Here is a 25383-nt window from a genome sequence, read left to right as displayed (position 1 = left end):
ATTATTTGTGTGAAAAGTATTATAAACCTATTATAGTACAGTACTATATAGCCAATTGTGTTAGTTGGGTACCTAGGCTAACTTTGTTGGACTTACGAACAAATTGGACTTACGAACACGGTCTGGGAACAGAACTTGTTCATATGTAGGGGAATTACTGTACATGTAAATGCCGAAGATGGAGAGGAGTTCCTTCATGTCCTCTGGGGCTGGAAGGCTCAAAAGTATTTGGCTAAAAATTGCATTTCCCAGGCTCTCCTGCAACTCAGGTTCTGAATGCAAATTAGAGTATCTGCTCAGGGCCTGGAAGGTGGAAATGAGACAGAGGCCATTACCACTGCAACAGCCATTTCTGCTGGCAGGCATGGCCACGGAGGCCAGCAGTGCCCCAGCCCACAGGGGCAGCCTCCGCAGAGGCAGGCCGCAGTTTCCTGATCACTGATGGAATGAAGTCAATGTCTTCTTGGGTCAGCAGTTTCCCGAGATCTCCTGTGTGTCCACCATCCAAGGACAGCAGAAGCAGCAGCCCCAGGTGGGCGAGTTCTACATGGTCCCCCATAAGTGATTCCCTGAAGCCCAGTCTTAAGCCTATTCCTTCCTCTGTACCCAATTCCCTGTAATAAATCTCTTCCCAAGGGAAATAGCTAATTTGTTCCCTACAACCAAACTTCCATAGATAACAGTTAGCAAGTGTCCAATGCCAAAGGTCCAGGAATTAGCCTATGATGCTCAATATTTGTAATCAGAAATGAGGCAGACGAGGAGGTCAGTGTCTGAATAAGTCTTGACATTCAATTAAAACAGCACATCCCACATTCAGGGGTACCTGGAGGCTCTTCAGTTTTGTTATGCTGAAGCCTGCCTTCTAATAGACCTCCATGATTTCTAGGTAAAAACTCACTGATCAAAATTGCTTTCTATATATGCCAGAAGGAAAGAAGGAAAGAAAGGGGGGGGGAGGGGAGTAGAGAGAGAGAGAGAGAAAGAAGTCTCAGTAGAGGTAAGGAGACTTCACACAGAAGCTTCTCTCTCACCCTGAGGACAGTTCTGGGTGAATTAGGCACTCTTGAGCCCATCTTTAGAAGATAGCCTGTGAGAATTTTTAAAAACCTGTCTCTGTCTATGTTTCAGAGAAAAAGCCTGACTGACAAAAGAAATGAATTTAAATAGACAATGATTGAGTTATTTGTAGTGAAGTGGATGGACCTAGAGTCTGTCATACAGAGTGAAGTCAGAAAGAGAAAAACAAATACTGTATGCTAATGCACATATATGGAATCTAAAAAAAAAAAAAAAAAAAAAAAAAAAAAGATTATGAAGAACCTAGGGGCAGGACAGGAATAAAGACTCAGATGTAGAGAATGGACTTGAGGACACAGGGATGGGGAAGGGTAAGCAGTGACCAAGTGAGAGAGTGGCATGGACATATAAACACTACCAAACGTAAAATAGATAGCTAGTGGGAAGCAGCCGCATAGCACAGTGAGATCAGCTCGGTGCTTTGTGACCACCTAGAGGGGTGGGATAGGGAGGGTGGGAGGGAGACACAAGAGGGAGGAGATATGGGGATATATGTATATGTATAGCTGATTCACTTTGTTATAAAGCAGAAACTAACACACCATTGTTAAGCAAATATACGCCAATAAAGATGTTAAAATAAATAAATAAATAAATAGAAGATGATAATGCATATCTGACTAACACACAGGCAATGAGCTCACCGGTGCCAATAATGCTCATAGTAATTAGTAATCTTCATTACAAGGATTTAAATAAGGTATCAAATCATTTGCACACAATTATATACAGGAATCTTTGTATACAAGATGGAAAGAGGCTACAGTAGAGACAAAACAATATTTATATTTTGTCTAAGAGGTCCTCTCCAGTGTTCAGTAAGTTCAGCAAATTAGAAAAGCCTATGACTGGTAAATAGCACATCCTCCCGATGGCATACTTTCCACCTCTGGCTCCTGAAGACTCTAAGAGCCAGCTCTTATACTCAGCTCCAAGGGCGAGGATTTAATAGCATCTCAATCATACAGTGAGGTCATTCATTAGTACTTATTCCCCATCATCAGCCCAGAGAAAAGGCTGTTTTCTTTCAAGATCACACCTCAGAAATGCTCTCTGATGAGGGAAATTAAACCAAATCAGTAGATCACTGCACCAGCCATCACGTGGCCCTCTTTCTCAGTATGACCAATTCTGTCACCAGCAAGATAATTTTTAGTTCCATGAAAGCCTGCCTTTGTACCAGGAATGCCAGTGGTTCCACACTTCACTAACTTACTCTCTTGGTAAGATGCTGTGGGCAATTGTGCAATGATCCCAAGATGAATTTGAATTGAGTCCTTGACCCATCTCAGCCTCAGATCTCATGATGGGAATGCAATGATCACAGCAGACAACTGGCACACACAAATGCCCTCTTCTTAGCTTAAAAAATCTTCAAAAGGCATGGACAGTTCCTTAAGCATCAGATGAATTAACCTACTCTAGTTTAGGTTAGATATTATAAGAACTTTTAAAGAAGGCAGGAAAGAAATACATACAATTAGAAGCTCCTTTCTTACCCACCTCCAAAACCACATTCCCTGACATTTGGTTTCAGATACTCCAGCATTGATGATGCTATAAAGCTTCCTTCAGAGTTCTTACTAGGGTTTTCCTTATAATAAGATCCCTGGGAGAGAGTTCAGAAAGAACTCACCTAATTCATATCAACTTTTGCTCTAGAGGGAAGAGTTCAAAGTTACAAGGCACTTATAAAACTCTCTAAGCACTGCTCTTAGCTGGAATAGTAGAGTCACTAATAAAATAAAATTTTCACTGGAGACAAAAGTAATAATATGAAGATAAAATAGCTAAGCCAGTAAACAAAAGAAATGAACAAATGAAAGCACATATAATTTTTAACAGGTTTACTGAGATAATTTACAAGCCATGAAATTCACCCCTTTTAAGTGTATAATTCGCTGATAGGTAGTAAATTTATAGGGTTGTGCAACCATGATCACAATCCAATTACAGAACATTTCCATCACCCCCAAAATATCCCTAGTGCTTACCTGCACTCATTCCCTGTTCCCACCCCCATGCCAGGCAAGCATGAATCTGCTTTCTGTCATCATAGATTTACTTTTTGATCATTCACATAAATGGAATCATACTGTGTGTGGTCTTTTGCATCTGGCTTCTTTCACTTAGCACAGGAGTCAGCAAAGTACCTACTGCTTATTTTTGTAAATAAAGTTTTATTGGCACACAATAACACCCAATCATTTACATATTGTCTGTTGCTGCTTAGAGAGCAGAGTTGGGAAGTTGCCACAGAGACTATATGGTCTCCAAGCCTAAAATATTCACTACCTAACCTTTAAAAAAAAAACCATTGCTGATCCTGACTTAACATGGTATTTTCGAGGTCCATCCATGTTGTAACATGTATCAGTCAGTCATTACTTTTTCTTGTGAAATAACATTCTATTGTATGCATATATCACATTTGTTTATCCATTCACTTGTTGATGGCATTTGGTCTGTTTCTAATTTGGGGCTATTATGAATAATGCTGCTCTACACATTCACGTTTAAGTCTTTGTGTGAACATAATGGCTTAATTTCTCTTGCGTAGATGCCTAGTACCCAGGAGTGAAACTGCTGGATCCTATGGCAAGCTTATGTTAAACATTTTAAGAAACTACCAAACTGTTTTCCAAAGTAGCTGTTCTTTTCCACTTTCCCACGAGCAATGTAGGAGGGTTCCTGTTTCTCCACATTCTCACAGCCACTTGTTATTTTTTTGGTCAATTTTATTATAGCTGTTCTAATGGGTATGACGTAGTATCTCATCGTGATTTTAATTTGTATTTTCCCTGATGACTAATGAGCATCTTTTCATGTGCTTTTTAGCCATTGCTTTATTTTCTTTGGTGAGATATCTACTCAAAAATTCTAGCCACTTTTACTTCAGTAGTTTGTCTTCTTATTATTGAGTTCTTTATATATTCTGGATAGAAGTCCTTTGTCAAATATATGATTTGCAAATATTTCCTCCCACTCGTCTACAGGTTATCTTTTTCGCTTTCTTCTTGGTGTCCTCTGAAGCCCAAAAGTTTTCAATTTTGATGAAGTCCAATTTATCAATTTTTTTTCATTTATGGATCTTGATTTTGATGTTGTATCTAAAAATTCTTTGCCCAACCCATGCACTAAGACTTTCTCCTATGTTTCTTACTGAAGTTCATCATTTTAGCCCTGACATTTAGGATTAAGTTAATCTTTTTGCTTGCAGCCAGCCATTGCTCCAGCACCATTTGTTGAAAAAGACTATCCTTTCCCCTCTTGAATTGCTTTGGTACCTTCATAAAAAAAACTCAATGGACCATAAATTTAAGGATTTATTTCCAGACTCCTACTTCTGTTTCACTGAAATTTATGACTATCCTTATGCCAGTACCCTATTATCTTGCAAACTGTAGTCTTCTGTTAAGTTTTGCAATCAGGAAGTAGAAGTCCTCCAACGTAGTTCTTATTTTTCAAAATTTGTCTTAGCTATTCTGAGTCCTTTGCATTTCCATAAAAATGTTAGTACTCTACCAGAACAAAAAAAAAAAAAAGAGAAAGCAAAAATAAATATACATTTAAAGCTACGTGTTTTTTTAGGACCAGCTTGTCACTTCCTGGAAACAAACCCATTGGTATTTTGATAGGAACTGTGTTGAATACACAGATTAGTTTTGGGAAAACTGAACCTTCTAATCAATGGGCTTGGTACATCTCTCCATTAATTTCTCTCAGCAATGTTCTGTACGTTATAGGATACAAGCCTTTCACTTCTTTTGTTAAATTTATTCCTAAGTGTTTAAATTCTTTTTGATGCTTTGTGAAAAGAATTGTTTTCTTAATTTCATTTCAGTTCATTGTTAGTATATAACAAAAAATTGACTTTTATATATTGATCTTATATTCTGCAACCTTACTGAACTTGTTTATCAGTTCTGGTAGGTTTTCTTTGAGGATCCCTTATGGTTTTCAACATATAGGATCATGTCATCTGTGGATAATGACAGTTTTACCTCCTTCCTTTCTTCCAGTCAGGATGCCTTTATATTATTTTTTTTTTCCCTCTGGAAAAATACCCAGTACAATGTTGAATAGAAGTGGCCAGATATCCTTCATATCGTTCTTGATATTAGGAGGAAAGCATTCAGTCTTTCACTATTAAGTAAGATGTAAGCTGTCCATTTTCCATAGATGCCTTTAATCAGACTAAGGAATTGCCCTTCTAGTCCTACTTTCTTGGTTGGATCATATGAAATGTTTTCTCTGTTCCTGTAAAGATAATCATATGATTTTTATCCTTTATTATATTTATATGATGTATTATATTAATTGATTTTCTGATGTTAAACCAATTTCACATTCCTGAGATAAAATATATTTGTTCATGGTGTTTAATACTTTTCATAAGTTGCTAGATTTGGTTTGCTAATATTTTATTGAGAATTTTTATATTTTATGTTCATAAACACTATTTCCCTGTAGTTTTCTTTTCTTCTTATGTCTTTGTCTGGTTTTGGTATCATGGTAATACTGGCCTCATAAAATGAGTTGGAAAGTGTTTCCTCCTCCATTTCCTGGAAGATTTTGTGAAGCACTGACATTATTTACTCTTTAAATGTTTGGTAGAAATCACCTGTGAACCCATTTAGGTCTGGGATTTTCTTTTGGGGAAGATTTTGAGTTAATAATTCAATTTCTTCATCTGTAGTATAAAGTCACCCTATTTCTGAATCTGATAGCTTTGTACTGGGAAGGGAGTCATATACTACCAAAAAACCTACCCACCTATACCTGAACAGAAAATGGATAACCTGAATTTGGATACCCTTTTCTTTTTTAGATATGTTAAACCATTTCATACATTGACAAAAAGAGTATTGAGGATTTTAGCGACAGCTTCAAATTATTAGCAATAATTGTCCAAAGGCTGAGTTTAGTACTTATAATCTTTATTTGAATTTGAACAAAAATACCTCTTCGTTCCATAGATTTAGTATTGCGTCTCAAGATCCTTCTAACTACAGAAAAATCCAGTGTTTCCAGTACTTCAACATAAATGAATAAAGTATTATAATCATTATGCATAAAAATTAATCAGGGGCTTCCCTGGTGGCGCAGTGGTTGAGAATCTGCCTGCCAATGCAGGGGACATGGGTTCGAGCCCTAGTCCGGGAAGATCCCACATGCCGCAGAGCAACTAGGCCCGTGAGCCACAATTACTGAGCCTGTGCATCTGGAGCCTGTGCTCTGCAACAAGAGAGGCCGCGATAATGAGAGGCCCGCGCACCACGATGAAGAGTGGCCCCCGCTTGCCACAACTAGAGAAAGCCCTCGCTCAGAAACGAAGACCCAACACAGCCATAAATAAATAAATTAATTAATTAAAAATTAAAAAAAAAATTAATCAGGATTGAAAAAAATCACAAACCGAACTGAACAACAATGGAAACTATTCTGGAGCATATACATGATCATAGCACCAGTATGGCTGAGTCCAACCCTGGATATGGTCCAAGACAGTACCTATGAAAATCATCCACAGGAATGTCAGTTCCAGCAGCTGGACCTGTGATAGACTAGCATGGCTGCGGCAGTGTCAGGGGAAGTCTCGAGGAACCCTTACCTAAGAAAATACCAGAACTTACCACAGTAGGTGAAAAAACGCTATTCAGTCATATTGGAGATATTCTCCTTGATCCCAGACTTCCTGCCTTTCCAATCTCAGAATTCTCTCTATCCGACAGAACCATCTCTTTCTGGCACAGGACAACCAAATGGTAGGATTGTGTCAATAAGCATGAAGCACCAGGAAGTGGGGGTTAATTCATTTGCCATCCTGCAACCTACACTACAAATTTGTCTTCACGTAGCCCCTTTCCTTCTGATTATCACTGTGCTGGAAAAAAGTAAGTTAATTCTCAAAGTTCCAGCAAATTAGACATGATCATTCCTTTTTTAGTGATGAGGAAACCGATGCCCAAAAGAGCTAGTAAGTGACTTAACCCAGAACTTGCGGGTAACACAACAGGCAATCAGGGCACCCGCCCCTCAAGCCACTGAAAAGTACAGCCAGTGCATGAAAGCAAACACCATGTCAGATGACCTCGCCTTTGATAATGGCAACATTTTGCGCAAGATTTGTTTGCTGGGATGTGTGACACTTTCAGGCTAGAAGGTTGCAAGTGTAATTTTCATTATTAAGATACCAGTTCCCTATGGACCGAAACTCAATTTCCCTTGGACTCTACCCAGAATGGAGCCCAGGTAAATGCCTTCTGACTCGCAGTGCAGCCAGGGATTTGCCTCAAGCCCTTTCCTAAATGACATGAGGCATAAATAAATAAGCTCAGGGGACATCTCTCTAGGGGTGAGAGGGGCTGGACAAGCTCATCTGGGAAGTGCATTAGTCCCTTCTCTTTGGTTCTCCCCACTTAGATTTCTTACTGACACCTAACACTTAGCTAATTGTGAACTGAGATCATTATACTGTTAACTCAGTCTTTCAGGCCTTGGACGTGCAATTGAACCGTCTGTGTGGCTTCTCTTTTTCACCAGGTACTATATATATAGTCCATCAAAAATGTCTACACTGACATTTCTCAGACTCCTCCCCCTTCTGGAACAGTCCAGTGCAAATCCTAAAGCATCTCCTACTATTACTACTGTAAAAACATACTGGTGAGCTGCTCGCCTCTTCTCTCCCCAGTTACCTGTCATAATACATAAGAGTCAGCTGTAGTGGATACCATTATATAGCACAGATTCATGTAACAAAGTTATTTCTAAGTCTGTTGATTGTGCCCAGAAACTACACTCTTTTCATCAGATGACTATGGGATGACACACAATTAATACTCTTTTGCAGTTATTTTACTAATTCTTGTCCCTATAAAAGTAGTCAGTAGGGGGCATGGTATACATGTATGTGTGCATGCTCACACATGCGTGCACATAAGTGAGACCGGAAGAGACAAAGAGAATAAATGGATGACAGGAGAATGCATTCATTTGAATTCAGCTCCGGCTTGTTATGATGACAGGGGCTGGAGATCTAATGGTAAACACAACAGTCCCTGTTCTCAAAAAGCTTATGAATCATGTGGAGGAAACAGTCAATAATAACAGCGGGAAATATTCATCGAGTGCTTAGCTGGTTCCAAATGCTAAGAGCTGCACATAGATCATCTCCTCTAATCCTCATGACAACTCTATGAGGGAGGTACAATCACTACTCTCACTTTTCTCAAAGATGAGAGAGTCTGCCCTAGATCACACAGCTTAGACAAGTGGCAGAACTCAGATACAGGTTTATTTGACACCAAAATCCACTCTCTTAACCACTTTCAATCCTGACTCCTTGGAGAATCAGTCATAACTGCTCTCACCGATACCCCATTCCCTCTAAGGCCCGCATGGTCCCTGTTCCCTGAATAACTTCTTTTCCCACAGCCAGATCACCAGACACCAGCAATCAGAGGCCACTTCTCCAGTAAGCACTGTTCTCAGGAGGGGACACTCAGCCTTTCTTCCCACCCTCAATGTGATAAAAACAGAAGCTCGAATCCTCAGGCCTGTTAACTCCCACCAAGAGGGCAAGAGGGCTTCTTAACTGCATCCTCCACGCACCTGACAGCTCCAAGTGGACCAGACACTCTGAGCGCACCACAGATCCCAACTGAATTGTTTTCCACAGGAAACAGCCTGAGTATTCTCAAAACCCAGATTGGAATTCCACTAAAGATGGCAGGGCAATACTAAAAGCCATCAAACTGTATGCTTTAAATGGGTGAGCTGTATGGTATATAAAATATATCTCAGTAAGGCTGTTTAAAAATTTGAAAATGACAGGGCAGCCAATCCTTGAAAATAAAAGGCTTCTATCTCTAAGCCACCATCGAAGGTAGCTGAATGGCAGAATGTATTTCAAGGAAATGCATGGGCATGGTGGGTGGATTTTTAAATGATAAAGTAAATAAGTAAAATCTGGTTGGTGAGTTCAGGGTTTTCTTCTATTTGCCATGATATTTATCTGAAGAAATGTTTAGGAGAACAAACAAATATGTTCAAATCCCTAAAAAATGTCTTTCTTTGTGTCAATCAGTATCCAAGAACCAACCTCAAGGATGCTTTGGTGGTAGTCCCTGAGCCCTGCTGGAGAATTAAATACAAATTATGAAACACGCAAAGGAAACCAGGAATAAAAGGCAATCTTTAAAACTTCCTTATGTATAGGAAGTGACTGAATCTGAGCGGGAAGGAAACTGAGATTCATATTTGAAGATGGTTAATAATTAAAATCATTAAAGAATTAATTAATTGGATACCAACTAATTGTTCAACTGTCCCTTGACATTTCAGAGGTATGGCTCTGAAATACCACTTTACAAAAGTAACCTGGTTTAATAGAATGAGCACTGGACCAGGAGTCCAGAGACTTGGACTCAGGGCCTGTGCCTGCAATTTATAACCGCCTGTAAGTCACTTCCCCTCGCTGAGCCCGTTTCTTTATATATTAGAAGAGAAAGATAATACCTACCTCTCCATTTCCCAGCCTGGTTGTGATGGACACACATGCTGTTACTTATAAAAGGGCTTTGAAATTGTAAGGCAGTATACAAACGTGAGGTGTAGGATTAGGTCTTCATAAACCCATACTGCTAGGATAGAAAAAAAGGAACGAGAACATCACTTACAAATCTTTAACACTGCAGTGAGCAAGGTAAGCCAGGTGGAGGCAGGAAACTCTAGCCTTTGCTAAGACTGTTAGCTTCCGTGCCTGCCGCTAAAGGGGACTGTGGCTTGTTTTCCACACATCCCACAGGGATCAAGAGAACTGACTCTGGTAGCGTATTTGCCAGATGAAACTTTATCCTGACTAAGATGCTCTGTTTTGAATTAATTCTGAATGGTGTACAGGATCTTGAAAATTAGAAACAAGCCCAAAGAGAAGTCTAGAAAGTGGAGGAGGACTAGAGGCAGTTAACATCTGCACTGTTGCCATTCGAATGCGACACACGACTAAACGTCGAGCCTCAGAGTCTTTACAGCTGGTGATCCAATACAGTAAGTCCCCTACATACGAACGAATTCCATTCCAAGAGTGCATTCATAAGTCCAATTTGTTTGTAAGTCCAACAAAGTTAGCCTAGGTACCCAACTAACACAATCAGCTAGATAGTACTGTACTGTAATAGGTTTATAATGCTTTTCACACAAATAATACATAAAAAACAAACAAAAAATAAAGACATTTTTAATCTTACAGTACAGTACCTTGAAAAGTACAGTAGTACAGTACAACAGCTGGCATATAGGCCTGGCATCGAGTGAACAGGCAAGAAGAGTTACTGACTGGAGGAGGGAGAGGAGGTGGGAGATGGTAGAGCCGAAGGATCGTCAGCAATAGGAGACGGAGGGCAAGCTGCAATTTCACTCACGCCTGAGGTTGATGGCACAGGTTCTGGTTCCGTGCTGGATTCAATTCTATCTACCCTCTTGAAAAAACGATCTAGTGATGTCTGGGTAGTAGCTCTTTTTTTCTCATGACAGATGACATGGTAGCACTGGATTGCATTCTGAACGGCTGCTGCAGGTTCATATACATTCTACATTCAGGTCCTGTGCCTCAAAAACTAACAGTACCTTCTCAAATAAAGAAAATCCCCTTGCCATTTCCTATATCATGAATCTCTTCGGTTCTCAAGTTATTACTTCCTCTTGTCTCTCTTTGTCCTTTCTCTGGGCCTCCAATTCCTGGCGCTTCTTAGTAGTACCAGCTACATCACCGCTGCTTTTACGCTTACTTCCGGACATCCTGGGCTTGAAATAAAGACACTGTACTACTGTACTCTATACAGTATTGTACAGTAAAGTACACAAAAGCACAACCACTTACGGAGGATGCACGCACATGACAATGTACTCCAGACACGTGAACTAACTTATGTGACTGGACATGCAAATGCACGTTTGCATCTTTGAAAGTTCGCAACTTGAAGGTTCCTATGTAGGGGACTTCCTGTAATATCTAAAAAAGGAGCTGTTTGCCCCTCCATGACTATTTGTTACATTTATTAAAAACAAACAAACAAACAGACATGCACACAAAAACTTACCAGGATACTATTATTTATCTCTATTTCAACAAGTCTATTTCCAGTTTTCTGTAGGTTTATAGCTTCTGATTTTGTAAGACACTGAAATATACTTTGTATAAGACTTTCATCACTTCTCCTTCTGATTCACGTGTCGACATCTTGGTAATGTTAATTTACTCCAGTACGACAGACACTGCCTCCACTTAATGTAAAACCAGCCAAACTGCTAAGACTATAACACACACCACGAAGTGTGCAACCATAGGAATAATGTGCAGATCCAGAGGAAAATGCTGTCCCAAAGTCAAAAACAAAAAAGCTTCAAAAACCTATGTTCAGAAAACTGACTAATTGGAAGAGTGAATGCATGAAATACTTTGAAACTATATTAACTTTTTCTTTCAGCGTCACGTACTGAAGGCTTATTATTTTGCTAATGTGACATTTTCTCTGGGTTCTCAAGTCCAGAATTTAATAACCAATAATTATACTGATTATTATCAGTATCCTAGAGTTTACATCTTGATCATTTGAAATTTACTTTATGCCTGTTCATCTAATCTCCTCAATGGGATTGTCAGTTCTTAGAGGGTAGAGGCAATGCCTCGTATTTAACTTTTATCTTTCCACAATACCTGGTATGGCATAGTGTGTACATGGAAAAACCTATATAACTAATTGAAGATTAAGCAAAATCAAATAAACTTGTTCATCATTTAATCCAAAGAGTGGGAAAGAATAATGCTTTTAATCCAGGCAGAGATTTCTGAATCTCAATACCAACCTCTCTGATGAACAATCAGATTTAGACCTTTTGTTTAAAAAATCCAAAGCAGCTGACGTTTCTAGGAGCCTTTCCAACAGAGCTGGGTAGTAAGGTCAGTGGCAGCTAGACTTCCAAACCCCTCCTACTCCCCAAAATTTCTTTGGAATCCCCATGCCACCGAAGCCCTTCCCTAATATCATTGGCCCAGTTTCTAGTCACAGCATCTCAAGAGCCAAGTTTCAGTCCCAGAATCACAAAGTCAGTGTTTAGAGAATACAAACCACCTACCAATGAGGAATTCACTAGCTTCTTTAGAGCTTTGTCTTAGTTTTCTAAATGCCCCATAGTTCCAGGAGACTAGCTTCTCTGCAAAGGGGCCTCAAACTGGGACACTCCAACCCACTGGGTAGCTGAGATGCTAGGGTGATTGTAATGTGTCACATAGGCCAGCTTCAATTTCATCTTAAAATGATAATTACAGTTTTAAATTCAGCATTACAGACAGACAATAGCTACACAGGGAGGCTCCTCTCAGTTTGCAGAACAGAGTAGAGCCGTTAAGTTCCTTCCTATTGCTAAGCAACAGTTGTGTTCAAATCAAACTGCTCTCAGCTCTCAAACAGTAGAAAAATAAGGCTATTCAATTCAGAGCACTACAGATAAAGGGAGAAGAATAAGGTAGATTTAAGCTACATGTTAATTTTAGATATATTCTCTCCATTTCAAAATTTTTGGGGAGAATAAGCGCAGGGTGTTCTGTCCTATAGGAGCAGCCCAGACATGTTTCTCTTTCCAATATGAAAATATGCTCCCTAAGCACAATTTGATCTTGAATAATTTCGCCAAGGTTTACTGGCAACCATGATACCACCTGTAGTAGCTATCTATCGCTGCACAACAGATCACCCTGAAATTTATGGGCTGAAAATAACAAACATTTATTATTGCACAGTTTCTTTAGGATGAGATTTTGGAAGTGGCTCAGCTGGGTAGCTCTGGCTCAGGGTGTCTCACAAGGTTGCAAGCCAGATGTCCACCAGGGCTGCAGTCATCCAAAGGCTCAAGTGGGGCTGGAGGGTTCACTTCTAAACTCATGCATGAGGCTCTTGGCAGGAGGCCTACTTTCTAGTTTCTAGCTGGTCTCATGGGCCTCTCCTCATGATATGGAAGCTTGTTTCCCCCAGAACAAGTGATCCAAGAGAGAGACTGACCAAGACAGAGGCCACTATGCCTTCTGATGACCTAGGCTCCAAAGTCACACATGATCACTTCTGCTTAATTTTATTTGTTAGAAACAAGTTACTAAGTTCTGCCCACACAAAGATAATGAGAAATTAACCTTCACCTCTTGAAGGATGGAGTATGAAAGAATTTGTGGACACATTTTTAAAACCACCAGACCACCCACCAGAAACATTCATGTCCTTTTCCAAACGAAATGGCAGCACTGTAGAAACCCAGAGAATGAAGTTCCAGCTCTGCCTTATCTATGTAAGGCAGAGGTTGGGACTGGTAATAGATCCTGTCAGTTCTCTTTTCATTGGCCAGATGATATGATTCAAATCTGCCAGCTACTACCTATGTGACCTTAGGTGACTTACTTAACTCTCTGTATCTTAATTTCCTCAACTGAAAAATAAGTATAATAATAGTAATATTATTATACTCATTTACTAATATACTCATTATATGAATAATACTATTAATTATATATAATAGTATTATTATATATTAAATATATAATAATACTATTATTAGTATAATGAGTACATTATACTCATTATACAAATAATAGTAACTACTTCACATATTAGTTAACATATGTAAAGTTTAGAACAGTGCTTGGTATATAGTACACCCTATAGAATTATATAACTTTATTGTTGTTGCTTTTGTCATGTTGATAATAAGTTGATAATTGCATACACAAATGCCCAACAGGGAAGCATAGGACAGGGGTCTGCAAGATGTGGGCGCAACTCTGAGAGGCCCTCTGCAAAAACTACCCACAATTATGATGTATTCACCAGATAAAACAGGCTAATTACATGTTATTAAGTTGTGCCTTCAGGTCTTCCTAGCACTTGTGATGCCACAGACTACAAATGCCAGTTAGATAAACAACACTGGAAAAAAGCCCATATTCTGTGCCTTTCTTACAAGTTTACTCACTAAATATCTAAACTATTTAAACAGAGCTGAGTGCTCTCACAAATCCAGAAAAAAACAGACAGCGGGGTCCATATGTGACATTAACGTAATTCATGGTACTCCATATATTACTGCAAATTTAATCCAATTCTCAATACAGAGATAAATGCTTCCTCTGACCAGGTTATATCATTGTACTAAGACCCTAGTTTCTGCGATCCTGTGAAAGAAATCACAGACCCCTCAAGGCTGCTAGCTAAGTAAGAATCTAACCTCAGATGACTAATTTCACTGGGGTTCATCTCTCTGGAGTTACCGTGCTGCTGTATCTGTCAGATGAATGCCAGGTGGACACAGAGGTGGAAAGAAGATGGAAAGAAATGGGTATGCTGCAGATGAAGACAGGAGCAAGAGTCAGTAACAAAATTATGTAACTCAAGTTTCCCAAGATCTTGTTCTTTATGAAATAAATGTGGGATTAGAGGCAATATCAGGGCAAAGAAAGAAGCAGTTTGGTAGTGGACAGATCTGAGCCTCATTCTCAGGCACTGTGAGAACCTGGGCCAGGCCCTCCAGCACTCTGGGTCTCACACTTGTTTCAAAATCTGTAAAATAAGAAAGACAGTCCCTAAAATCCCTTCCATGGTGAAGGGGTGACAATGAGTCATCCTCCAGATCTTTGAGATAAGATTACCCTGTGAAAGCAAAAGTAGTCAAGCCACAGTGGACACGAAGAGATGGACTTCCTATAAAATAGCCCGGCCAAAGGAACAGGAAATAGTTTTGGGGAGGGAAGACTGAGGAGATTCAGGAGTCCATTGCTAGCACTGAGGTATGTCTCAGAAACTCTTATCTGGATCAACCTACAACTCCAGCTGTAAATGATTACAGTAAATCTGAGGTCACATACTGGTGGCTCACAGCCAATTGTGGTCCACAGAAGTATTCTGCTTGGCTGGACAGTATTTTTTAAAGAGTATGAATTCACTTCCAACATTTAAAAATTGGAGATTTCACATAAATATCCAGATTTCTGGTTTTTCTTTAAAAAAGAAAAGAAAGAAAGAAAACAGATCTGACGGCCGTAGTCTGTATTCTGTCATGGCAAAAACCAGGGGGAGCTGAGCAATGGCTGCCCCTTTTTCACATGGTATCAGCCCTCCAGTCTCCCTTTCGGTTACCTGCCTGGCCCTGAAATGGATGAAACTGTACTGCAGTCAAGTAGCAATTAAGCAATGTGAGCGAATCAAAAAAGTGAAAAGGCACAATCAACTGCATTGTACCTTTGCTGAGGAGATACAGTAATAGAGGAGAATGGTCTGCGTGGAGCTCAGGAAAGGGCAGCACAAAGAAGGAGAATTTGGCAATGCAACATGGTCAGGAAAGAGGGTGCTCAGGCCAGCTGGAATGAGGATTTGGGTTTGCTTGAAAGGCTTATCAAAAACACATGATGGGCAGAGGAAGTGCTCCATGTGATCTGGCTTGCTGCGGGCATCCTCCCAGGAAGAGAGTGCAATGACCCCCTGACATGAGCATCCCTAGCTGCTTTGCAGGCTCATACTAGTTAAGAGGGATACATTAGGAGTTTGGGATTAGCAGACACAAACTACTGTATATAAAATAGATAAACAACAAGGTCCTACTGTATAGCACAGAGAACTATATTCAATATCTTGTAATAACCTATAATGAAAAAGAGTATGAAAAAAGAATATATATATTGAATATATATATTCACTTTGCTGTACACCAGAAACTAACACAACACTGTAATCAACTATACTTCAATAAAAATAAAAACTTTATAAAAACAATGTAACTTCTCAGTTCCAAAATTTTAATTCCAGTCCGTGTGTGTGTGTGTGTGTGTGTGTGTGTGTGTGTGTCTAAAAATTAGACTGGAATCCATTAGCACAGAATATCTTTCCATTTCTTTGTGCCTTCAATTTCTTTCAACAATGTCTTATGGTTTAACATTGTTAAAATGTACATATTACCTAAAGCAATCTACAGATTCAATGCATTCCCTATCAAAATCCCAACAATATTTTTCACAAAATAGGACAAAAAAATCCTCAAATGTATACAGAACCACAAAAGACCCCAAACAACCAAAGCAATCCTGAGAAAAAAAACAAAGCTGAAGGTATCACACTCCCTGATTTCAAATTATACAATAGGCATGCCTTGGAGATATTGCGGCTTTTGTTCCAGACAATGGCAAAATAGCAGATATTGCAATAAAATAAGTCACACAATTTTTTTGGTTTCTCAGTGCATATAAAAGTTATGCTTACATTATACTGCAGTCTTTTAAGTGTGCAATAGCATTAGGTTTGAAAAAATAATGTATATACCTTAATTAAAAACACTTTATTGCTAAAAAGTGCTAACCGTCACCCGAGCCTTCAGCAAGTCATAATCTTTTTGCTGGTGGAGGGTCTTGCCTCAGTGTTGATGGCTGTTGACGGACCAGGCTGGTGGCTGCTGAAGGCTGGGATGGCTGTGGCCATTTAAAAAAATACGACAACCAAGAAGTTTGCCACATCGATTGACTCTTCCTTTCGCCAACAATTTCTCTGTAGCATACAATGCTGTTTGAGAGCATTTTACCCACAGCAGAAAACTTCTTTCAAAACTGGAGTCAATCCTCTCAAACCCTGCTGCTGCTTCATCAACTAAATTTCTGTAATATTCTAAATCGTTTGTTGTCATTTCAACAATCTTCACGGCATCTTCAAAAGGTGTAGATCCCATCGCAAGAAACCACTTTCTTTGCTCATCCGTAAGAAGCAGCTCCTCACCTGTTGAAGTTTTAGCATGAGATCGCAGTAAGTCAGTCACATCTTCAGCCTCCGCTTCTAATTCTAGTTCTCTCGCTATTTCCACCACATCTGCAATGACTTCCTCCACTGAAGTCTTGAACCCCTCAAAGTCATCCATGGGGGTTGGAATAAACTTCTTCCAAACTCCTGTTAATGTTGATATTTTGAGCTTTTTCCATAAATCACAAATGTTCTTAATGACATCTAGAATGGTGAATCCTTTCCAGAAAGTTTTCAACTTACCCTTCTCAGATCCATCAGAGGAATCACTATCTATGGCAACTATAGTCTTATGAAATATAATTCTTACATAACAGGACTTGAAAGTTAAAATTACTCCTTGCTCTATGGGCTGCAGAATGGATGTTGTATTTCGCAGGCATGAAAATAACAATCTCATCGTACATCTCCACCAGACCTCTTGAGTGACCAGGTGCACTGTTAATGAGCAGCACTATTTTGAAAGGAATCTTCTTTTCTAAGCAATAGGTCTCAACAGTGGGCTTAAAATATTCAGTAAACCATGGTGTAAATAGATGTGCTGTCATCCAGGCTTCGTTGTTCCATTTATAGAGCACAGGCAGATTTAGCATAATTTAGCATAATTCTTAAGGGTCCTAGGATTTTCAGAATGGTAAATGAGCATTGGCTTCCACTTCAAGTCACCAGCTGCACTGGCCCCTAACAAGAGAGTCAGCCTGTCCTTTGAAGCTTTGAAGCCAGGCACTGACTTCTCTCTAGCTATGAAAATCCTAGATGGCATCATCTTCTAATAGAAGGCTGTTTCATCAGCACTGAAAATCTGTTGTCTAGTGTATCCACCTTCATTAATGATCTTAGCTGGCTAGATCTTCTGGATAACTTGCTGCAACTTCTACATCAGCACTTGCTGCTTCACCTTGCACTTTTATGTTATGGAGACAACTTCTTTCTTTCAAGCTCATGAGCCAACCTGTGCTCACTTCAGATTTTTCTTCTGCAGCTTCCTCATCTCTCTCCACCTTCATAGGATTTAAGAGTGTTAGGGCCTTGCTCTAGATTAGGCTTTGGTTTAAGGGAATGTTGTGGCTGGTTTGATCTTCTATCCAGACCACTAAAACTTTCTCCATAAGAGCAATAAGGCTGTTTCGCTTTTTTATCATTCATGTGTTCACTGGAGTAGCACTTTTAATTTCCTTCAAGAACTTTTCCTTTGCATTCGCAACTTGGTTAACTGTTTGGTGCAAGAGGCCTAGCTTTCAGCCCATCTACTCTTTCGACATGCCTTCCTTAATAAGCTTCATCATTTCTAGCTTTTGATTTAAAGTGAGAGACATGCAACTCTTCCTTTCACTTGAACACTTAGAGGCCACAGTAGGGTTATTAATTGGCCTAATTTCAATATTGTTGTGTCTCAGGGCAACAGGGAGGCCCGAGAAGAGGGAGAGAGGCAGGACTGGCAGGTCGGTAGAGCAGTCAGAACACACTCAGCATTTATCTATTAAATTCACCATCTTTATATGGGTGTGGTTCATGGACCACCCCCAAATTAAATAGTAACATCAAAGGTTACTGAACGCAGGTCACCGTAACAAGTATAATAATAATGAAAAAGTTTCAAATATTGACAGAATTTCCAAAATGTGACAGAGACATGAAGTGAGCAAATGCTGTTGGAAAAATGGTGCTGATAGACTTGCTCGACACACGGTTGCCAAAAACCTCCAATTTGTGAAAAATACAGTATTTGTGAAACACAATAAAGCAAAGTGCAATAAAATGAGGTATAACTGTACAAAGCTATAGTAATCAAAACAGCATGATATTGGCATAAAAAAGACACAGATTAATGAAACAGAGTTGAGAGCCCAGAATAAACCCACATATAGATGGACAATTATAATTTATGACAAAGGAGCAAAGAACATACAATGGGAGAAAGGACAGTCTCTTCAATAAATGGTATTGGGAAAACTGGACGGTCATATGCAAAAGAATGAAACTAGGCCACTGTTTTACTCCATATACAAAAATCAACTCAAAATGGATTAAAGACTTGAATGTAAGACCTAAAAATCATAGAATTCCTAGAAAAAAACATATGCAGTACACTTTTTAACATTGGTCTTAGCAGTATCTTTCTGGATATGTCTCCTGAGACAAGGGAAACAAAAGCAAAGATAAACAAATGAGACTACATTAAACTAAAAAACTTCTGCACAGCAAAGGAAACCATCAGCAAAACAAAAAGACAACCTACTGAATGGGAGAAGATATTTGAAAATCATATATCCGATAGGGGTTTAATATCCAAAATATATAAAGAACTCATACAACTCAACAACAACAAAACAAACACCCTGATTAAAAAAAGGGCAGAGGATCTGAGTAGACATTTTTCCAAAGACATACAGATGGCCAGTAGGCACATAAAATGATGTTCAATATCACTAATTATTAGGGAAATGCAAATCAAAACCACAATGATGTATCACCTCACGCCAGTTAGAATGGCTGTTCTCAAAAAGACAGGAAATAACAAGTGTTGGTGAGGATGATGAGAAAAGGGAACACTCATACACTGGCGGTGGGAATGTAAATTGGTGCAGCCACTATGGAAGACAGTATAGAGATTCCTCAAAAAATTAAGAACAGAATTACCATATAATCCAGCTATTCCATTTCTGAGTATTTATCCAAAGAAAATGAAGACACTAATTCAAAAAGACATATGCACCCCTATACTCAGTGTAGCATTATTTACAATAGCCAAGATATGGAAACAACCTAAGTGCTCATCAATGGATGAATGGATAAAGATGTAGTCTATATACACAATGCAATACTACTCAGCCATAACAGAAAGATGAAATCTTGCCATTTGCAACAATATGGATGGACCTTGAGGGTATTATGCTAAGTGGAGTAAGTCAGATGGAAAAAGACAAATGCTGTATGTTTTCACTCATATGAGGAATATAAAAAAATAAAATAAAATAAACAACCAAAAATAAAATAAAATAAACACTCATATGAGGAATATAAAAAAATAAGATAAACAACCAAAAAAAATAAAATAAAATAAACAACCAAACCAAACAAAAATGAACATAGATACAGAGAAAAGAGTAATGGTCACCAAGGTGAAAGGGACATGGGGGAGGGTAAAATGGGTAAAGGGGGTCAACTGCATAGTGATGGATGGAAATTAAACTTTCCATGGTGAGCACACAGTAGTGAATACAGAAGTTGAAATACAATGTTGTACACATGAAACTTAAAAATAAATAAAGAATTTAAAGTAAGACTTGGAATCACTGTTAACTTACATTTGGTTTGCCAAAGCTCTTTGTTTTTCATTAATAATAGTGATAACAATGTTTTCATTAAAAAATGTAAATGAGATACATCCTGTCTCCCAAACTTCAACTAGCTATCTTAAGACATTTTTATTGTAAAATGGTTTTTATATGTTTTGGAAAAAAAAAACAATAAAAAATATGTCTCAAACTGGCTGTAGGAATGCTACAACCAGAGAAGGAACAAATACACCTTCTCCATCTAGTTTAGTGATTCTCCATCTTGGCTCCACATAAGTATCACACAGGGAACTTTAAAAATCCTGATGCCCCAGATGGACCCAGACCAATCAAGTCATAATCTCTGGGGGTGGGACCAGTTATTGGTATTTTAAAAAGTGAGTCCAAGCCTAATTCACACCAAGCTCAGATCTACTATTGGCTACACAAGCCTGAGTGGTTTGACAGAGGAAAAAACAGATTATGAATTATCTATTTTACAAGTACGAAGTCACCACCAATAAAGAACTCACTATTTCTCTAAGCAATTGTAACTGTGCCATTAATTTTCCTATAAATGCATTCAGTCATTCCTCTACTTTGTTAATTTACTCTGACTTGCATAGAATGGTAAAACCTATAATCTTTTCACAGATAATCAAGAGTTGCTTGTAGTACCTCCACTGCCATTATTTCTACTCTCATAAAAATAACCCACCTCACACTTTCATATTTCATTTTAGATCATTTCATAAACCCTATCATTAATCCCAGAGCTTTAGGTATATAGTAAGCACCATGATATGCCCTGATATGTGTATTTATTGGATTTGCATTTCTATTCATATCATAACTATATCCAAACTGCACCTGCAGATTCCCTGTATCAGCAGCCATCTGAAAGGCACAGATTTTAATTCTACTTTAATGCAGAGCTCCTAAATTTGAGCAGATGTTTGAAAGTACATTTCAACCAGTGTGGCGGCTCATAAGACTCATTGTTTTTTGTCTCAATCTTGCATAGAGCTAAAACTTATAGAGTTAGCACTTATTTGACTAATTGATGATCACTGGTCCCACTCCCACCTCCACCCGCCACCCCGTGATCAGAATTTCCTAAACCTGCTCTGATTCCAAGAATGATCAGGGCTGGACTCATAAACAGATTTACCAGGAAGCCAATGAAGCTTAAGCCTCGGGGCCTCTCAATGTGTATGGGCCTCTTCCAAAGCCCTGGGAGGTGCTCTAAAGGTTTGTAATTTTATATTCTTTTCCTTGAGGCAGACTGTGTAAGTGTAAGACCCCACAAATCCCGGATCCATCCACAGTGGGCCTAATGTAACTTGGCTGCCAATCGGAAGGCAAGCACTAAATAAACTGTGAAATCTTCATAATGTGAAGTTAACAAGAATTAATTGTGTCACAATCGTGCCCACAGATCAGGCTTTCCTTCCTCTCCAGCAGAGGTACTCCTGTTAGTCTACAAGGAAACAGAGCATAACGTGGAAGGAAGAGACACCCATCTTTGGAAAGGACAGGCTCTAAGTGCTTAAAGAAACCAAAGGGGAAATTCCAGTCTTTTCCAGTGTGTGTGGAAATCAGGCAGGCTCAGACCTGAGGGGCAGGACTGGCAATCTTGAGTACATACCAGGCCACCTTCCACAGATAAATCAACTTTCTCTGCCTTTACGGCATGCACATCTTATCCAGCCTCTTTGCATAGAAAATTTTCTGTCCATCCTTTTGCTAAATTTAAATTCCTTTTAATGCAGTAAAGTTACCTTCTAAGCAATCATTAAAGAGAAATGGCTTACATGCAAATGCCTGCAGTGAATATTTGAAAGCATAATCACTAACTGACAGTTCTAACCCATAGTTGCCAGATTCCTGTGTATTTTGATGGAGGCAGAGATTGAGGGCAGGGAGGTGGGAGAGGATTAAAGCAAGAGGGAACCCGAAGAGGAGCCTGAAACATGAAAGCCCACTCTGCAGACCGCATGGCTTGGCCGGGCGGCACCTTGTTCCAGGCTGTAAGCCACACACAGCAGAGCGGCACCACCAGGTGGTCCCATATTGCGGCCAGACAAGCAGACGGCAAGCCTGGAAAAATGGATGCGAGCATGAGATGTTCACTTATCTACACCGCCTTCCCTCCTGCTCACCTCTGCAGGCTCTCCACTTTCTCGTGTGCATTCGGGTCAGTAATCCCTGATTCAGAGAGTGGATACAAAGCCTGGTTTGAGACTTAAACATTAGGTAGCACTAGCTTCCTTCGGACACCTGTCTGTCCGGGTCTAGGGCTCCTCTGGGCAGTAGCAGGCTCTCCTCTCCCTGACCAGCCAGGAAGTCCAGATCATCCTCCCAGCACTTCCTCTCTTTCTGCGCCGTGTCCACCTGCCCTGGCGGCCTATGAACCCGAGCCCTTCTGCCAAGTTCTCGTAGGCAGGTGGACTCTCCTGTGGGGCTAGATCCACGGAGCAGCCGAGCCCCAGGGGCGTACTGATCCCTACTCCAAAACAGACCCTCTTTCGTACCACCATTAGCCACCGAAACTGACCCCTGTGCAACTTGCTGCCTTGACAGCAGGGCCACAGATACTGCCAAAGCCATCCTTTATGTCATTTATGTCTAAACTTGAATCATGTGGCTCCAGACCCCATTGCAGGCAACGTCAGCAGCGGCGTGATAAGAGAGGTGGACCCGGCCACCCTGCACCTGGCAGTGCTGGCTGTCGTCAGTCAGCAGTCTGCCCCCACTCAGCCGGCTCACCGGGGACAGCCTTCTTGCTAAGGCTCTTTCGGCTGCAGGGGAGAAGCAGGAACAGGCCGCAGAGCGGCAGCAGTGTTCAGATAGTGAGGAAGACTTGGCTACTGCGGTTACTTTATCCTCTGGCCCATCAGGCATGGACAAGCCCAAGCCTGAAAGCCATTCTCCGTGAGAACTCTGCTTCAATCTCAGGCGGAAAAAAGGTACCTTCCCCGACCCAGCCTCCAGCAAATGGGGAAATGGTCTCATCCTGAACTGACCTAAAAACTACTTTCCCTTACAAACCGTATTTAAATTAAGAGACCTGTGAGGAAGCTCTGTATTTCACTTTTTCCAAAGACAGACCAGCTTGTGAGAACAAAAGACAGAAGAAGGTCTTAGCAAATCACAGTTGATAACCAACTCTGCCGGAAGTGTAGGGAAGACTCCTTTGTTATCTCATCAAAGAAATGTTCATTATTATAACATGTAGTCAACAACAGAAGCCAACTGGATTGAGAAGACATCAATACTACTACCATTACAGGCTGTACTGTGTTATACTCACGGGAATTGAGGGGAAGGTTCTGGGAATATTTGGGGCAAAGAACATCCCCAATTTGCCTGACCACATCCAGTGAAGTGTGTGTGGTAAAATATTTAAGACGTGGAATGTAGTCAAAGTGCAAAGATTTTCCATTCAGATGGGATATATATATATATATATATATATATATATATATATATATATATATATATATATATAAAACTATGAATTACTATGGTAATCCATGTTCCTTATAGTATATCTCTTTGTTCTTACTTCAATCTAGAAAGATTTCACACAGACAGTACCTACCAGTTACTATTGTTGAATATAAGTTCATAGGCTTTGGAAATGGACTTCTTTGTGGTAGGTGAGCAATGGCTAATTAACAAAATACACCAGAAATACACTCCCGGAACACAGAGAATTAGTTTAGGTGAAGATACTCACAGCAACAAGGCTGTTTAAACCACATACGGATTTATTTTAACATAACGTTCTCCTTGCACATGAGAGAAGAGGACAGAGATCATGGATAACATTTTTCATCTATTTAAAATACCGTGCTTTTATATTAAGTACTTCTTTACCCTGAAGATTAACTGACAGCAACTCAGAAAGCATCATGGAGCTACTGGAAATGAATTTTGAGTCCTCTGAAGCAACAGATCCCTCCCTCCTCCCCACCCCCTCCACAAACCTTCCCTCCCACCTTGCATATGCTTTCAGCACTGGACTCAATTAAAAGGGAACCACGTGTTCTCGACAATTTGGCTAAAAAGGCTAAAGAACTCCATAAAACAACATGAAAGAAATAACACATCCTTCTCTGATACAGAAGTTCTCAAAAGTGTTACCCACAGGCCACTTGTGTGAGACTCACCTCAAGGTGCTTATTTAAAAGACGGTATCACACCAAGACGCACTGACTTAGGGAGCTGGGAATCCGCATTCTTAAGAAGCTGCCCAGTGTATCCTCAAGACGCTGGCAGGCAAGGACCACTGATTTACCATAAATTGCCATGTGTCTGCACTCAGCTGCTGGCCCCTACTCACCAGGTGGGCTCCCATGTCCTGCTGCAGCTGTGGCAATTGCAAAAGCAGAAGCAGGCGAAACAGAGCAGTGGGAGTTGTCGGCGGTCTGTCCTGGTTATTTCAAAAGAATGGAAATGGCATGGTGAGGCAGTTGGATAATATTACGTAACAAAAATTCTCATTTTCATTCCAGCACTGGATGAGTGCAAATACCCTGCGTTGTCCTTATTAATAGGCAAATAACAAGATTCTATGTTCGCAAGTCCATTCTAGGTGTAGCCCCAAGAGAAATGAAAGCATACGTCTGCACAAAAACTTATACGTGAACATCCATAGCAGCATTATTCATAACAGCCAAAAAAGTAAAAACCACCAAATGTCCACCAACTGGTGAAATGATAAACCAAATCAAAAATTCTCATACAAGGGAATATCATTTAGCCACAAAAAGGAATGAAGTACTAATACATACTACAACATGAATGTACCTTGAAAACATCATGCTAAGTGAAAGTCAGTCAGTCATAAAGAGTCACATATTGTATGATCCCATTTACATTAAATGTCCAGATTAGGTAAATCCATAGAGACAGAGAGTAAATTAGTGGTTTCCAGGGGCTGGGAGGGAGATGGGAATGGGCAGTGACTACTAATGAGTACATGGTCCCTTGGTGGGGGAGGTGATGAAAATGTTCTGGAATGAGACGTAGTTATGGCTGCCCAGCCTTGAGAATATATAAAAACCACTGAACTGTATATTTTAAAAGGGTGAATCTTATGGTATGTGAATTTTCTCTCAATATAAAAAATATTTTTAAAAAATATTCTACATTTTACTGACAGAATTTTCTTCTCAAAATACCTTTAG

General features: G+C 39.7%; 1 protein-coding gene across 5 annotated transcripts in view; it reads right to left on the bottom strand.

The window, feature by feature from the left end:
- RASGRF2 (Ras protein specific guanine nucleotide releasing factor 2) overlaps positions 1-25383 on the bottom strand; it is a 230134-nt gene that overhangs the window by 71118 nt on the left and 133633 nt on the right. For 4 of the 5 annotated variants that reach the window (XM_082375417.1, XM_082375418.1, XM_082375419.1 and 1 more), the window contains exon 17: positions 24537-24626. The exons of the other annotated variant lie outside the window; for it this stretch is intronic. In XM_082375417.1, the coding sequence (XP_082231543.1) occupies positions 24537-24626 (90 nt within the window). The remainder of the gene's footprint in view (positions 1-24536; positions 24627-25383) is intronic. 5 annotated transcript variants of the gene reach the window in all.

The sequence above is a fragment of the Balaenoptera borealis genome (assembly GCF_965194805.1).
Source record: "Balaenoptera borealis genome assembly, chromosome: 2".
NCBI lineage: Eukaryota > Metazoa > Chordata > Mammalia > Artiodactyla > Balaenopteridae > Balaenoptera > Balaenoptera borealis.
This window is presented reverse-complemented; position numbering and strand designations above follow the sequence as displayed.